Raw genomic sequence first — 17,206 nt, 5'->3', positions numbered from 1 at the left:
GGTGGAGGCCAGTCAGTTAGGGGCCATCCTAGAGATACAACTCTGAGTGGTGGGGCCCAACCCTGATTTTATGCTTTTCCAGCTAGGCCTAAGGTCGAGTCATCAAATGCCGTAATCACAGGTATTGTTCCAGTTTTCCATAGAGATGCTTCAGTTCTATTTGATCTAGGATCTACTTATTCCTATGTGTCCTCCTATTTTGCTTCATATTTGGTTGTGCCTCATGATTCTTGGAGTGCTTCTGTGTGTGTGTCCACGCCAGTGGAAGATTCTATCATCGTAGATCATGTCTATCATTCATGTGTGGTTACTATTGGGAGTCTTGAGACTAGCGTGGATCTTCTACTTCTTGATATGGTAGATTTTGATGTTATCTTGGAAATGGATTGGCTGTCACCTTATCATGTTATACTGGACTGTCACGCCAAAATGGTGACCTTAGCCATGCCGGGGTTACCTCGAATAGAGTGGAAAGGGACTCCTGGCCATTTCACCAGCAAGGTTATCTCTTACGTGAAAGCTCGTCGTATGGTCGAGAAGGGGTGTCTAGCTTATTTGGCTTATATTCGCGATCCTAGTGTAGATGTTCCTTCTATGGATTCAGTCTCAGTTGTCCGTGAGTTTCCAGATGTATTTTCTGCAGATTTGCCGGGGATGCCACCCGACAGAGATATTGACTTCTGTATTGATTTGGCTCCGGGCACCCAACCCATTTCTATTCCACCATACCGTATGGCCCTGCCGGAACTAAAGGAACTAAAGGAACAGTTACAAGACTTTCTTGACCAGGGATTCATTAGACCTAGAGTCTTGCCCTGGGGTGCATCAGTGTTATTTGTAAAGAAGAAAGATGGTTCAATGCGGATGTGTATAGATTATCAGCAGTTGAACAATGCTACTATCAAGAACAAGTATCTATTGCCAAGAATTGATGACTTATTCGATCAGCTTCAGGGAGCCAAGGTATTTTCAAAGATCGATTTGAGGTCTGGTTACCATTAGTTGAACATTAAGGCATCCGATGTCCCTAAGACAGCTTTTTGGACTCGATATGGGCATTACAAATTCCTAGTGATGTCATTTAGGATAACAAACGCCACAGCAACATTTATGGATTTGATGAACCAGGTATTCAAGATGTATTTGGATTCTTTTGTGGTTGTATTCATTGATGATATCTTGATTTACTCCAACAGTCGAGAGGAGCAAGAGCAACATCTTCGGATTGTGCTTCAGACTTTGAAGAATAATCAGTTATATGCCAAATTTTTAAAATATGAATTTTAGTTAGACGTAGTTGCCTTTTTAGGGCATGTTGTATCGGCAGAAGGCATAAAAGTGGATCCTAAGAAGATTGAGGCAGTTCAGAATTGGCCTAGACCTACTTCAGCTATAGAGATCCGGAGTTTCCTGGGTTTGGCAGGTTATTATCGCCGGTTTGTGGAGGGGTTTTTATCTATTGCATCCCCACTGACCAGATTGACCCAGAAGGGCGCCCTATTCAGATGGTCAGATGAGTGTGAGTTGAGCTTTCATAAGCTCAAGACTGTTTTGACTGCGACACCAGTGTTGGTATTACCCACAGGTTCAGGATCTTATACGGTATATTGTGATACATCTCGCATTGGGCTTGGTGCAGTATTAATGCAAGATAGCAGAGTGATTGCATGTGCATTACAGCAGTTGAAAGTTTATGAGAGGAACTACCCTGTTCATGACTTAGAATTGGCAGCCATTGTTCATGCGCTGAAGATTTGGAGGCATTACCTTTACGGTGTCTCGTGTGGGGTATTCACTGATCAACAAAGTCTACAATATCTATTCAAACAAAAAGATCTCAATTTGAGGCAGAGAAGATGGTTGGGGCTGTTGAAAGACTATGATATCACCATTTTGTATCACCTCAGAAAGGTCAATGTGGTGGCCGATTCTTTGAGTAGAAAGGCTGTGAGTATGGCCAGCCTTGCGTATATTCTGGTTGGTTAGAGGCCATTAGCTGCAGACGTTCAGACGTTGACCAATCAGTTTGTGAGGTTAGATGTTTCAGAGTCTAGTCGGATTCTAGCTTGCACAGTCGCTCGGTCTTCCTTGTATGAGCGTATCAGAGAGCGACAGTATGATAATCCGCATTTGCTTGTCCTTAAGGACACGGTGTGGTGCGGTGGTTCCAAACAGGTTGCTGTGGGAGATGATGGAGTTTTGCGGATATAGGGTCGTATATGTGTTCCTAATGTGGATGGGCTTTCTAAATTAATTCTTGAAGAGGCCCACAGTTTTCGGTATTCTATTTATCCGGGTGCCGCCAAAATATATCAAGATTTGCGGCAACATTATTGGTGGAGGAGAATGAAGAAGGATATAGTTGCATATGTAGCTCAGTGTTTAAATTGTCATAAAGTCAAGTACGAGCATCAGAGACCTGGTGGTTTGCTTCAGAAGTTAGAAATTCCTGAGTGGAAGTAGAAGCGTATCACTATGAATTTTGTTGTTGGGCTTCCATGGACTCAGAGGAAGTTTGATGCAGTATCGGTCATTATGGACAGGTTGATCAAGTCAGCACATTTCATTCCAATGGCAGTTACCTATTTTTCAGAGCGTTTAGTGGAGATTTACATCCGCGAGATTGTTCGCCTTCATGGTGTACCCGTGTCTCAAGCTCAAGACACACCAACCATAATTACCGCAATCATCCGCTAATCTCGCATTCATTCTCTTAACACTCAAGTCAATTTTCTCAACCAGATTCAAATTCAAGTCCCAACACATACACCCCGCTGGTAGAAAAGAAACTCTCTATTCACATCATAAGGAACACACCTACATAGATTACTCCACAGGAGATAACCCACCTACTTAGTCTCAAATTGGCATCTTGTTATACCTTTTCACAACCACAATTACTATGAAATCACTTAATCTTTCTGAGTCCAAACTCATTAACTAGACACGAGAATTTAATTTGCCCCAAAAATTTAACAACGTGAAGAATCTTTCAAAACATTCACACTCGAGATTGTACGTCACATCAAATGAAAATAAAGCACCCAATGACCTTCCTTTACATTTCAAGGAAACACTTCTCGTCAGATTCAAATTGTCTTAACACATCCCGCGGTCACATCATACTCATCACAAAGCCATTCCACCACTCATCGAGCCACAAATTCCACCCGTAAGGACATTACCGGACATATGAGCCCAAATGCACAGATTACAACTGAAGCTACCGAGGCTAAGCTGCTGTCTAAACCTGGCCTCAAGTCCTCCAGACTGGCCCATCACCAAAACACAGAATACACATCTTGAACCTCGTTCATAGAATCACAAGCCGGCGATGCACAACTTATACCGAGCGCTCATGTGCGCATACGAATGCGTGGAAGGAATTCAAAGAGTTATGTTTCAAGCTGAATCAATTCTGCATGATAGAATATTAGAAAGTGAAATTTTCCTAAGGGTTCGGTAGCCTCTCAAAAATAAGTACAGATGTCTCCGTACCGATCCGCAAGACTCTACTAAACCTGCTCATGACTCGTGAGACCTATGTCACCTAAAGTTCTGATACCAACTTGTCACGACCCAAAATCTCACCTGTCGTGATGGCGCCTATCTCAATACTAGGCAAGCCGAATATCTCAATAAACCACCATATCTTTTAAATTTGAAAACAAAATAATTAAATTCAGAGGAAGAAATCTCACAATTTCAAATCTAACACTCCCAAAACCCGGTGTCACTGAGTACATGAGCATCTAATATGAATACAATGTCTAATTTGATAAAAACCACTGTCTGAATGTATAGAACAGTACAATAACTGAAGGAAAGAGAGACAAGGTCAGTAGGCGCCAAACAACTACCTTGATAGTCTCCAACTGATAGTTCTCTGAAATCTAACAATCTCCGTATCCGAAAGCACATAAATCTGCACACGAGGTGCAGAGTGTAGTATGAGTACAAGTAACTCAATAAGTAACAAGACTAACTTCTGGGCTGAAAGCAATGATGAGCTCTGCAGGTACAATCTAGTATAAATAATGGTGCAAAATGTAGATATGCTTTCAGATTTAACAGTTAAACTCAGTACAAGTGAAATAGATCAACACTGGAAGATATGCTTCGTGCTTGTGTTATAGACTTTGGAGGTTCTTGGGATCAGTTCTTTCAACTTGCGGAGTTTGCTTATAATAACAGTTACCAGTCGAGCATTCAGATGGCTCCGTATAAAGCATTATATGGGAGGCGATGTCGTTCGCCAGTTGGCTGGTTTGAACCGGGAGAGGCTCGGTTGTTGGGTACCGATTTGGTACATGATGCCTAAGGTCAAGGTTATTCAGGATCGACTTCGCACAACTCAGTCTAGGCAAAAGAGTTATGCCAACCGTAAGGTTTGTGACGTTGCATTCATGGCAGAAGAAAGAGTATTGCTCCGGGTTTCACCTATGAAAGGTGTAATGAGATTCGGAAAGAAGGGCAAGTTGAGCCCTAGGTATATCGGACCCTTTGAAATTCTTGAAAGGGTGGGTGAAGTACCCTACAGGCTTGCGCTACCACCTAGTTTATCAGCAGTTCATCTGGTGTTCCATGTGTCTATGCTCCGGAAATATCATGGTGATCCGTCACATATGTTAGATTTTAGCTCAGTCCAATTGGACAAAGATTTGACTTACGAGGAGGAGTCGGTAGCTATTCTAGCCTGGCATGTCCGACAATTGAGGTCTAAGAGTTATCCTTCAGTTCGGGTACAATGGAGAGGTCAGTCAATTGAGGTAGCTACCTTGGGAGTCCGAGTCAGACATGTGGAATAGATATCCACACATTTTCACTAGATTAGGTAATTTTCTAATTCTATTCGAAGACGAACGTTTATTTTAGAGGTGGAGAATGTGATGACCCAATATGTCATCTTTAAATTTAATATTCATTTCTTTGTTCTAAGATCTCGAATAGCACCTTTCATCATTTCCTCGACTTGCGTGTGCAGTCCGTTTATTTTTCAGAAAGTTTTTATGTGAAAAATTCATAAAAATGTGAAATAGGGCTTTAAAACTCAGTTATATTGACTTCGGTCAATATTTTGAGCAAACGGACCCGAATCAGTATTTTAATGATTCCAATAGCTCCATATGGTGATTTTAAACTTAGAAGTGTGTCCAAAAAATTACTTGAAAGTCCGTAGTTAAATTAGGCTTGAAATGGCTAAAATAGAAATTTAAGTTTGGAAGTTTGATCGGGGAGTTGACTTTTGATATCGGGGTCGGAATCCGATTCTGGATTTTTGAATAGGTCCGTTATATCATTTATGACTTGTGTGTAAAATTTGAGGTCAATCGGACTTGATTTGATAGGTTTCAGCATCGAATGTAGAAGTTGAAAATTCTTAAGTTTCTTAAGCTTGAATTGGGGTATAATTCGTGGTTTTAGCGTTGTTTTATGTGATTTGAGGTTTCGACTAAATTCGTGCGATATTTTAGGACTTGTTGGTGTATTTGGTTGAGGTTCCGGGGGCCTCGGGTGAGTTTCGGATGGTTAATGGAATGAATTTTGGATTTGGAACCTTGCTGGAAATTTTCTGGTGCAGTATCTGGTTTCCTTCATCGCGTTCGCGAGAGGGGTCTCGCGTTCGTGAAGAGGAACTGGAGGCAGGCGAAATTTACTCTCCGCGTTCACGAAGAGAGGAACGCATTCACGAAGAGGGGACCGCGTTCGATAAGGGTAATGGACAGTGTTGATCGCGAACGCGTGAGAGTGTTCGCGTTCGCGTAGAAGGGCGACGCCTGGCCGGGTACCAGGCGATAAGGCTTCGCGTTCGCGAAGGACAAGCTTGGCAAAGCATCACGTTCGTGAGACTGCCCTCTCGTTCGTGAGACTTCCCTCACATTCGCAAAGAAGAAATATGGGGCAGCACAAAAATGTGCTTCGCGAACGCGAGGGTCCTGTCGCGTTCGCGAAGAGGAAAAACCTCGACAAAATGTTTAGGTTTTAAAAATGGGACTTCGTCCCATTTTCCATTTTTGACAAGTTGGAGCTCGGGAAGAGGCGATTTTTGGGAGATTTTCAAGGAAAGCAACGGGGTAAGTGTTCTTAACTTAATATTGGTCAAATTATCCGAATCCGTAGTTATTTTTAACATTTAATTGGTGAATTGAGTTGGAAAATTTAGAGAACCCTCTTTGTTTAATTTGAAGATTTAAGGGTCGAGATGATGTCGGAATTTGGTAAAATTTATGTTGTTAGACTCGTGGTTGAATGGTCTTTCAGATTTTATAACTTTTGTCGGGTTCCGAGACGTGGGCCCCACGGACGATTTTTTAGTGTAATTTCGAATTTTGTTGAAAAATTAATATTTTCATATGGAATTAATTTCTATGATTTGTATTGACTGAATCAAATTAATTGTGACTAGATTCGAGGCGTTCAGACACTAATTCGCGAGACAAAGGTTTATTGGAGTCTTGAATTTGGTTGCGAAGCAAGGTAAGTGTCGTGGTTAAACTTGACTTGAGGGAATAGAACTCTTGGATTATTTGTTAAGTGAAACTTAATGTGTAATGACGTATAGGCAAGGTGACGAGTGCTTATACATCGTCAAATTGATTGTTTGCATATTTATCTAATAATCATAAATTATTTTAAATCATGAATTAATTATTATATTAATTATTTCTCTCATATTCCTTGTCCAATATTATGTCTTGAATTCATGCTATAATTGTTACATATTTATTTGAATTATGTGTCTTAATTGCTACTTGACATTTAGCACATTAAATATTAAATTGCCTATTTTTTCCCTGATTTCTACAATTAATTGTTACTTGTCATTACTTGTTTCCCAAATAAATCATAATCATTGTATGCCTTGTTGCCTAATAATTTTTTATTTAATGTGATATTTATTGGAATATGTTTACATTTAAGAATTGTTAAATTATATTGTTGGAGCGGGTTGCTCGCCGCAACGGATTTATTTTAAAGTTTATATTGTTGGAGCGGGTTGCACGCCGCAATGAATTTATTGAAAGTTTATATTATTGAAATGGGTTGCACGCCGCAACGGGATTAAATTGAAAGATTATATTGTTGGATCGGCTTGCACGCCGCAACGGAATTATTCTAAGTTTATATTGTTAGAGCGGGTTGCACGCTGCAACGAAAATTAATTGAAGGTTTATGACTGTTGGATTGACTTCAATTATTGATATGATTTACCGGTCTTAATTCTATACCTGTTATTATTATTATTATTATTATTATTATTATTGCATACAGGTTAATGTAAGCAACATGCCTTAGCCTCGTCACTACTTCGTCGAGGTTAGTCTCGGCAATTACAGAGTACATGGGGTCTGTTGTACTCATACTACACTCTGCACTTCTTGTGTAGATACCGGAGTTGGTCCCAGCAGCGTACTGTAGATTTTGCTCGGATTCAGCTATCAGAGGAGACTTGAGGTATAGCTGCACAGCGTTCGCAGCTATGAAGTCCCCTTCTATTTTATCTTGGCTGTGTGCTTTCTTTGAGACAGCTTTATTTTATTCAGACCCTTGTTTGTATTATTCTAGAAGTCCATGCACTTGTGACTCCAGTTCTGGGATGGTATTTAGACATCGTATTATTTTTGGTTTGCACATTTAAATTCAAATATTATTCCATTTGTTGGTTGATTATTATTTAATTAAAATAAATTATTAAAAATGATTTAAATTATTTTAACGTTGGCTTTCCTAGCAAGTGAAATGTTAGACGCCATCACGGTCCCGAAGGTGGGAATTTTGGGTCGTGACAGTTCATGAAGGCGAAATAAATGCCTGCCACCCGGAAGCATTTAATGGAGAATATTCTATAGCATTACGTATATAGTCCGTTACAGAGAATATGGCATTCACTGCCTACCGTTACATATTCTTTAATGACCCTCATAATTGTTATTTAAGAAGAGCTTGATCCTAGGACCTTGTTCCCTAGGTGTAGTTATAAATAGAGGCTCAACAACCATGGTAAAGGACACGAATTTTCTGACAAGCCGATACTATACTTTGTTCAAAAGCTCAATAATATTTCATCTTCTTACTTATTAATATTGTTACTATTGCCTCCGGAAGTTTTGCTCCCTGAATCAAAATTTTTACTGTATTATCTCGATTTCAACGTTAAGTCTTACATTCTTGTTTAATTTACTTATCATTTTGGGATCAAATTAATTTACTTGTCAACGATGTACAAATTCAAATGTACCTTTTACGGGTAAACATTAATGGTGATATCCGGATCTAACTTGTATAATATCACACAAGTTTTAATTTTTATTTTCTGTTAATTATGTGAAAGAAAATTACATTCTAATCAAGAATTTGCTCAACTTTGTGCGCCTCTTTATTCTACTCTATCTCTCTCTCTCTTTCTCTCTTTTGCAATTAATATCTTTTTTGTACTCGTAACATGTGTATAAAGAAGAAAATTCATCTTTGACTAGTCTAACTTTTATGGGGAAAAAATGAAATGATTTTTTTTTTATTCTTACAACGAATGTAAGGGGCATGGGTATAGGACATTTCACTCCATAATTGATATTTTTATTTTAAAAGATTTATGCTCAGGGGACGAAAACCGTTACAAATGGTTTAGAAAAAATTAATAAGATTTTTTCAACGTCATGAGAAAATTAAAACTTTTGAGTGCATGAATGTAATGATCCCACTAGTAATCTGAAACCAAATTTTGACTCGGTTCATATCTTACTTAATGAGACGTGGAACACCGAACAAAATTATTTTAAAATGTTTTAAAGTTGGACAAAAATGAAAGAATGTGACACTATACACGTATAATTTTATCTATAATAACATTTCAAAGTATAATTTTCTTTTATCGATAATAACATTTCAAAGTATAATTTTCTATGACAAGTAGAATCACTGCTGGGAATAATTTTAGTGCCAAATATATAGTCCAAATCAATAAGGGTTGTGATGAGATGAATACTATTGAGGTCCAAGTTCGAGCCCTAAAATAAAAAATGTCATAGGAGCGATTCCTTTTTAACGAGTTATGCAATACAAATCCAGATTAATCCGAACCCGATGCAAATAATGAAAATCAGGTTGGAAACATAAAAAAAAATTGTCCAAGAATAAAAAGGTCAATTGTTTGGGAATGTAACCAAAGGAGTTTAGGTAGTCCAAAGGGAATAGGGGTAAGTAGTAGTAGAAGTTAGATGGGGCGACAATAGAATCTCAGATACACGCCTTGATTTGTTTTTCTCAATTATTTTTCATTGATATCTAGGCATTGACCCATAAATATCATTATTATTCATGTTACTATCTATTTATTTATTTGTTTTTAATTTTTGGTTGATGATGGAAAATTTGTCCCTTCTTAAAAGAAATTCAAATCTTGACCCCGTCGACACCGCCGAGCATGGCCGTCCAAGATCCCGGCCCCTCGCCGTTGAACCACGTGGCAACCTTACCTGTATTCTAGGACTCTGCCGGCAGCTACTGTTGATGACGTCAATTTGATTCGTTTTCTTAATCTTACCATTGGAGTATTATTTATTTTTTCCTTTGAGGTTTAATATAATGTAATTTGAGTTTCTATAATTCATAAAAAGATTACCTAGCAAAAGTTTCACATGGATTACGAGGATTTCGAAGAGGTATAAAATACCCGTGCTTAAAATTAATGTGACACGTAAATAAAAGAAAGTATAGTAATTATATTTGGCACAGATAATGTAAAGAAACGATTGAGTTACTTAAAAATTAACTCTGCTCATATGAATATAAAGCAGAAATGATTATGAAACTCATAAAGGAGGATGGTTATGTAGGTTGACCACCAATGTAAAAATAATCTGATGAATCTTCAAAATACAAAGAGGAATAATATAACTAGTCCTAACTCGTTTAAAATTAAGGCACAATTAATTGATAAATGAAGGTTACTTTTTTCTTTTTAGTTTAACAATTCAGTTTCTAAAACCTACTGTCCCAACTAATCAGATTCGCCTTCCGTATGGCTAATTAAATAGGAGGTCTCTATTCTTGACTCGAATCCGAAATCTCTAGCGGGAAGGAATCACGTACGTCTCAAACACTTGTTAGTGGTAATTAAGATCACTTAAAAGCAATAACAATTAATAGCTTATAGCAATCATGATTTAGTAACATGAAAAAGACCATTTGCTTCGTCACTATTCATGCATATAACTTAAAACTTTTTAAAATTATCTTTTTAGATGGCATATTGTGAGTTCGAGTCACCCCAAAATCAAGGTGGAAAGTTCTTGGAGGGAGGGAGCCGAGGGTCTATCGGAAACAGCATCTCTACTCATTGTAGGGGTAAGGTCTGCATACATACTACTCTTCCTAGACCCCACTAGTGAAATTATATTGGGTTGTTGTTGTTGTTTGATGTATATATAACTATATAAATTAGTTAGGAATAGATGGAGAGAGGAGGGGACTGCTGTGCTAGCTTGAGTGAGACCTATTTTACCATACACAAAGAGGGGGTTGGGTACTAGAGTACTACTGCTTGGAAAGAGGCTCTTGTCTATTTCATGTCCTTCTTTCCTTCCTCCTTCCCTTCTTATCCCTTCTTCTTTTCTCTCATCTTCTTCTTCTTCTTCTTCTTCTTCTTCTGTGGAGGAGGAGTCAAAGAAAGATCATTGTATTAGAAAAAAAAAGAAAACAAAAATGGGGAATTGTCAGGCTGTAGATGCAGCTGCACTAGTAATACAACATCCTAATGGAAAAATAGATAGGATGTATTGGCCTATGACTGCTAGTGAGGTTATGAAAATGAACCCTGGTCATTATGTTTCTCTCATTATTCCTCTTCCTATCTCCTCCTCTGATGACAATTCCGACGATAAAACTGTTCGTTTCACCCGTGTTAAGCTTCTCCGGCCAACGGATACTTTAGTTCTTGGTAGAGCTTATAGACTTGTCACAACTCAAGGTATGTATGTATCTACTTCTTTATTCAAGTTCACAACTTTTACTCTTTTGTTAATTAGATCTTTTCTTGATGTTAATAAAAGCTTGTGGCGTTTCATGGTTTTACAGAGGTGATGAAGGTATTGAGAGCAAAGAAACATGCAAAGATGAAGAAGAACCAACCAGAGTTGCAAGAAAATCAGAGGTCAAGTTGTGAACTTGAAGCTGGGAAATCTGAATCAGATAAGAACAAGGTAGGAGTAATTATTTTGAACCAATCACATGTAGATTTTATTTTTGTCTTGTTCTTTCTTAAAATTTACTACTATCCACCTAGAAACAGAACAAGTCACAGAAAGGAAAAGGGTACTACAACAACTATGCCTTTATCCCTAATAACATGGTTGAAACCGACTATATGAATCCTCTATATCTGTTGTGTTCTATTTAAGCTAGTCTCATCAACTAGTTAGAAAAAGGTAGACAGGAAAAGAGGAAGTTCTTAAATGCATGGCCAATTAAACACCTATACAAACTTTATATGCCTTTTGTTCAAGATAATGCTCTATAAGGATGGGATCAAAAACTAAACGAAAAAGAAATATTCCAAGAATCAATAACCAATAGCAGAGTTGCAAACATGAAAGAGACTAATATATAATGATATTCAGGTTAACTAATTACATAAAATTGATCATTTGCAGGCTATGAGACATGAAGGACAAAGGCAAAGGCCTGGAATGACAAACTTAGCTGCTGCTGCAAGGTCCAAATCATGGCGTCCGACTTTACAAAGTATTTCTGAGTCCAGTAGCAATCCGATCACCGGCAATGGGACTTGTAAAAGATAGGCAATAAGGAACTCACAGAAGTTGTCATTGTCATTCACAACTCTAGTTCATGAGGGATGTTGAGCAATAATGCTTTTGTATAGAATAGAATGGAAACTAACTCCACTTGATAGAAAGAACATCCTATAATGGAAATACCTATTCTCCAGAATTCTAGCATTGTTCTTTTCTTTGAGCAGAAGCTAGATTCAAGATTAGCCATGACTATTTTCCCTCTTCTTTTTTTCTTTTTTTTAATTTTATATCGATGGTGTTCGGTTCAACTTTCGTACACCTCGACTATTCCACCAGATACTTAGATACCTACTGCTCCAATCTTTTACTAGCACAGCAACTCTAAAGATTAGCCATGATTATTGGCCGACGTATGCAGGAAAAATGACCGTTTTCATTGTCTTAGTTGTTTTGAGTTCCAAGGTCTTCCAATCCTGATCAACATAATTTTGAGCCCACAATAATGATGCTCGCGCAGCCAATGCCGCTCCTGGAAGTTTCCTCTCCTTGAGAGCTACCATCATATCAGTAAAAGGCTCCACCAGTAGTGTCCCGGGTCCTCCATATTCTTTGTGCAAGAATTCATTAAAAATCTGATTAATACAAAAGAAGGTACTTTAAAGCTAAAGAATAGCAAACCAACTGTATAATCTTTTAATACTCATGAAAGTAAAAAGCATCATATAATAAATGTTTATTCTAGAAAATGCCAGTGTTGGTGGCACAAAAGGTCAAGTACAGCTTGATATAAACTGTCCAGCCAGGGCTGCTGTATTACTATAGTAACAAGTACCAGATATTTCTTTCAAATATCAATCATTGTACTATTTCCAGGTCAGAAACAAGTCAGATTGTCAGTAGAAATGAACATGATTTTAAATTGAACATACTCCAATCTGTAGTACACTAAATGACCTTTGGATCAACAATTGTGTGCTAGCTAAGTATGTCAGTTAGTACAATTATTTCACTAGAAAAGACCATAATGGGTGTGGTAGTGTTTTGTGTGGTTATTCATTCCAGGTTGTTAAACTGAAGTTGGAAGATAATAACAAGCCAGTATAATCTTCCTAGTGGGGTCTGAGGAGGGTAGTGTGTACGCAGACCTTACCCTTACCCTGGGGTAGAGAGGCTGTTTCCAATAGACCCTCGGCATCCTTCCCTCCAAGAACTCCCCACCTTGATCTTGGGGTGACTCGAACTCACAACCTCTTGGTTGGAAGTGGAGGGTGTTTACCATCAGAGCAACCCACCTTGAAGTTGGAAGATAAAAGAAAATAAAAGGGTAGCCCGATGAACTAAACTCCCCCTATGCGGGGTCCGGAGAAGGGTCGGACCACAAGGATCTATTGTACACAACCTTACCCTATATTTCTACAAGAGGCTGTTTCCACGGCTAGAACCCGTGACCTCATAGTCACACGGCAGCAACTTTACAAGTTACGCCAAGGCTCCCTTTTTTAAGTTGGAAGATGACAAGCAAATATTTATGATAGTCTGAAATTTTCTGGAAATTTCAGACAAAGGAATGGATTCACTCAATCTAACTAAAAGCCGTTAACTCCCCCAAATATTATTTGCTCAAGAGGACTATAGCTTCAACTATAGAAAGTAAAATCAACCAGCTTTCAAATTTACACAATTTTCACAGATCAAGGGCAGAATATTAAAATGAAAAAGGGCAGGCTATTTCAAGAAACTCTTCTCCAGATCCAATCAAAGTCAGCACATTTAAGTAGAACATTCAATACTGAGACAGATTCTCAGCATGTCAATTTATTGCTACCAAAGACAAACTGTTAGAAAAAAAAGCTCAAATTATGTTGAGAATATTGAATTTTCTTTCCTTCTAATGTCAATTACCCAATTGGCACTATTTCTTTTATAAGTGTCATCTTCATTAATTGAAACATCTTAGTCTTGAAATTCTATGGGTTCAAACTTCAAACAAAGAAAAGTAAGAGGCAAAAGAAAATCCAAACTAAGTCAGTTACACCTAATCATATCTGGTGGAGTAAAGTCATCTCATCCTTAAAAACTAACAAGTGAAAACCAGATAAAAGTAAGTATTCTTAACGTAGTTAGAGGCAGCAAAAGAGTTTACAAATTCCTGAGATTAATATTTGGGAAAGGAAAATGCTACAACTGCTTACTCCGTATGTTCTTGTAACGTATCCTCGAGGTTTTTAAGTTAGATGGAATGATTTATACTGCCGGAGAATTGTTTCAATGTTGATTAAAATCTATCCTTATGGACCACTAGAGAAGTTTTCAGAATCAGCCAGCTAATACTATGTCTGTGGTAATTACTCTTAAGCTCTCCACATAGGCCATAGCATCAATGGAAACCAAACTTTTATGAAACGAGGACTATATGCTGGACTGGAGGTACACAAATTCTGGTTTTTAATCTTCAAAAGATCCACGAAAACCGCTATGAACCTCACTGTTGCAGGATCAATTGGAAGAGAGCTTCATGATCCTCTAAAGACTATAACTGCAAAAGACGAACTCTCAACGCTAAATCCCATTCAGTTCCGAGCAGAACTTTTTAAACTACAGTTATTTTCTAATATGTGAACCAAAACTAATAAAATTGTTCCTTCCTATGCTATAAGCTCCGATATCTGTCAACAATTATAGTAAAACTACGGATAGATCTTCCAAGCAATCACTTCCAGTTTATTGCATTTTATTTTAATGACTTTTAAGTTTAGGCAATTTTTAATGCAATTAGACGATTTCATGTTCCTTGTTCATCAGTTTCTTATGCTCTTTTCTTCATCCTGTACTAAGGGAAGAAACATGAAACTATGAACAACTAGAGGAACGAAGCAGATATCTTGGAACATAAGCAACCATGATTCAGTAGAAAGCCTAAAACCAGAATTAAATGAAAATCCACTAGAGCAACACTATGAAATTCAGTTGTGACATTTAATAAACTAAGAATTTACACATTAGTGAATAGAACAGTTCTATGCTGCAACATTGCGATCTCTTCATCAATTAGTATGGTAATCCAAATGTTGGAACATAAAGCAAGGACAGGAATCCATCTTTACATATTCAAGAAAGGTTCAGCATACATGCCTTCTCATTTACCAAGCACAAGAATATAATCTTTTACCATTATACGCGCATTAAAAGCGAACCAGAAAACATTTTCATAAAAAAAAATTACAGAAATGAGGAGATCAATCAAAAAGAGATGTTAATTAATCAAAGGTCCGACCGAACACTACACATGTATTATAAGTATTCAATTAGAAATAGTCCAGCCAAAGTAACATGAATTAGACCTAACATACGAGAAGTATCAAAAATAAACCAAGCTACATATCACGAGATGTCCAATTCCTAAACTTTAACCAAATCTCATTCTATTACCACCATATAGAAAAAGAAATTCTTCCTAACACTGAGAAGTGCCACTAGAAAGCCTTACCTCAGCACAAACACTAACAACATCATCAAGCTCGTCCCCAAATGTCTCCTTTTCTTTGGACAGTTTCTTCAATAGCTCAGCCTTGAACTTCTGTGTCTCCTACATTTCGCAGCTAAATAAATCAATCAACATTAAATAGTGACAAATTAAAACTCAATTCCAAACTAGTTAGGTGCGTTAATGAATATGCTATTGTTTAAAGGCACATAGGGGATCCCAATTAAAGATGTCAATCAATATTAACAAATAAAAACTATATATAATTAAGTTCTGTGCACGTAAAAATTTATTCCATCAAGTCATTTAGTAAAAGGTAACTGGAAGTAATTCTCTGTACAATATTGGTAACCTTAAGAAAATGGAAAGCAATCTTCTGTAATAGGTGAAACTATACTGATGCATAACTTAAACCCATCAAAAAAACTACTAAGTATTAAATTTCAAACTAATTACTACTCTATTGGGGCTCATATCTTTCAAACAAATTTTCCTTCAATAAACTATCCCACAAACAAACCACGAATTGTATTACAGTAATGAGTAGTATTATTTTTCTAGTTAAAGGGTTAAATTTTAAGTTACATAAATAGTGAATGATGCAAGAATAAGTTAATTACAGCAACAGCAAATTCAGGGATTGGGTCAGGATAGACATATTTCTGAGGCTGTGTTGAACTGACAAGTGCATGCCTCGTTGAGAAGTGAAACTGGAGAGGGATTTTGGGTTGGATTGAATGATTAAATATTTTGGAGGGAAATGGAACTGCTGCGGCGGTGAATGTTAGAATGTGAAGCGCCATTGTTAGAGATTTTTGGAGGGAGGAGAGTGGTAGTAAATTTGTAACAACAACAGTGCCGGTGAAACAAGTAATTAAGGCACTTGCTTTTATTGAGTATTTTTAGTAGAAAAGTAATGTTATTCACACAAAAGAAAAGATAGTTTTGTATGAATTGTTGTAAATTTTTACACTCTCTTCATTATTTATTCAAGTCACAATCTTTCTCTCATAAGATTATATACTTATCTCTTTCTTACTTTCTTTCTCCAACAATTTAAAAGTTCAACTGTTCAAAAGTTTAGTGGTAAAAATTTGATATCAAAAATTACTGCATTAACTTTGAATATTCCTTAAGATATAATAGTAACTTCAATATTGATGGTTTAGACTTATTTTTTAAATTAAAAAATATTAGGAAAAATAGTACAAGTAGAAAATAATACTTTAATCGACATATTCAATCAAATAAAAAGATTTAATTTTTTTTCAAATGCTTATATTTTTTATAAAATAATATTACCAGTTTCTATAATATTACCTCAACAAAAAGAAGTTTTTTAATTGACATATTAAAACAAATAAAAAGACTTGATTTTTTTTCAAATGCTTATATTACTACTATATATAAATGAACAAGGGTGTACGAATTGAACATTGCATTATATAGTTGTACAAATAGTAATGTGGATTGTACCATTAACGTGGGCCTCTCTCTTTGGTCATTAAACCACGTGTATTGCTTCTGAGAACACGTGTTCTTCAAAAGTTAATGGCAGAATACATCGGCAGACCATTAAACTTGTCCTGTGTCACTTAGATACAAAAAACACACGGGCCACCTTGCGTGGGAATCACAGATGTTTAGCGCGTGAGGGCTATAAAAAAGCTGACATGGACTATTCAAACGGTAATAAATCAAACCTCACGTTATTTTCCTTATTTTAACCCCTTTCTCCATTGTTATCTTCTCTCAAGCCCTAATTTCTCTCCATTTCAACTGAGCTAAATTCTTCATCAAGAAGTGAAAATCGGAGCTTTTGTTTTTCAATTTGAAAGAGCTCCATCCTCCTTAGTCGAATTTTTGACGTAACATTTCCTGCTACTTCTCTTAATTTCTATTCGAATAATGTCCCAAAATACCGAAAGTGTTGATTGGTGTCGATGTTGTCATCCGTGTGAACTGAAAA

At 37.0% G+C, this 17,206-nt stretch overlaps 2 protein-coding genes across 3 annotated transcripts; one reads left to right on the top strand and one right to left on the bottom strand.

The window, feature by feature from the left end:
- Positions 1 to 10,456: 10,456 nt before the first annotated feature.
- LOC104118246 (uncharacterized) lies at positions 10,457 to 11,949 on the top strand. The gene is made up of 3 exons (XM_009629452.4): positions 10,457 to 10,969; positions 11,077 to 11,201; positions 11,652 to 11,949. Exons 1-3 carry the CDS (start codon positions 10,705 to 10,707, stop codon positions 11,796 to 11,798), a joined length of 537 nt encoding a protein of 178 aa, XP_009627747.1. The 5' UTR covers positions 10,457 to 10,704; the 3' UTR covers positions 11,799 to 11,949.
- Positions 11,535 to 16,153, bottom strand: LOC104118247 (protein PLASTID REDOX INSENSITIVE 2, chloroplastic-like). 2 transcript variants are annotated; one of them, XM_070187326.1, is made up of 3 exons: positions 15,858 to 16,153; positions 15,241 to 15,330; positions 11,535 to 12,385 (listed from the first exon to the last, which is right to left on the bottom strand). In XM_070187326.1, exons 1-3 carry the CDS (start codon positions 16,038 to 16,040, stop codon positions 12,152 to 12,154), a joined length of 507 nt encoding a protein of 168 aa, XP_070043427.1. In that variant the 5' UTR covers positions 16,041 to 16,153; the 3' UTR covers positions 11,535 to 12,151. The 2 variants fall into 2 exon arrangements, with proteins under 2 accessions (XP_070043427.1, XP_009627748.1); XM_009629453.4 differs by having other exon boundaries at positions 15,241 to 15,339; positions 15,858 to 16,138.
- Between the last annotated feature and the right edge of the window lie 1,053 nt (positions 16,154 to 17,206).

The sequence above is a fragment of the Nicotiana tomentosiformis genome, chromosome 10 (genome assembly GCF_000390325.3).
Source record: "Nicotiana tomentosiformis chromosome 10, ASM39032v3, whole genome shotgun sequence".
NCBI classification, from domain to species: Eukaryota; Viridiplantae; Streptophyta; class Magnoliopsida; order Solanales; family Solanaceae; genus Nicotiana; species Nicotiana tomentosiformis.
The sequence above is the reverse complement of the archived record's forward strand: the minus strand, read 5'-3'. Positions and strand labels throughout refer to the sequence as shown.

Bases quoted from the DNA above. Each gene is read 5' to 3' on its own strand.
- LOC104118247 (XM_009629453.4), bottom strand. From the start codon at position 16,040: ATGGCGCTTCACATTCTAACATTCACCGCCGCAGCAGTTCCATTTCCC. The intron at 15,340-15,857 runs GTAATTAACTTA...TGCGAAATGTAG, and splicing joins TCCCTGAATTTGCTGTTGCT to GAGACACAGAAGTTCAAGGC. The intron at 12,386-15,240 runs GTAAGGCTTTCT...TGTATTAATCAG, and splicing joins TTGTTAGTGTTTGTGCTGAG to ATTTTTAATGAATTCTTGCA.
- LOC104118246 (XM_009629452.4), top strand. From the start codon at position 10,705: ATGGGGAATTGTCAGGCTGTAGATGCAGCTGCACTAGTAATACAACAT. The intron at 10,970-11,076 runs GTATGTATGTAT...ATGGTTTTACAG, and splicing joins TAGACTTGTCACAACTCAAG to AGGTGATGAAGGTATTGAGA. The intron at 11,202-11,651 runs GTAGGAGTAATT...GATCATTTGCAG, and splicing joins CTGAATCAGATAAGAACAAG to GCTATGAGACATGAAGGACA.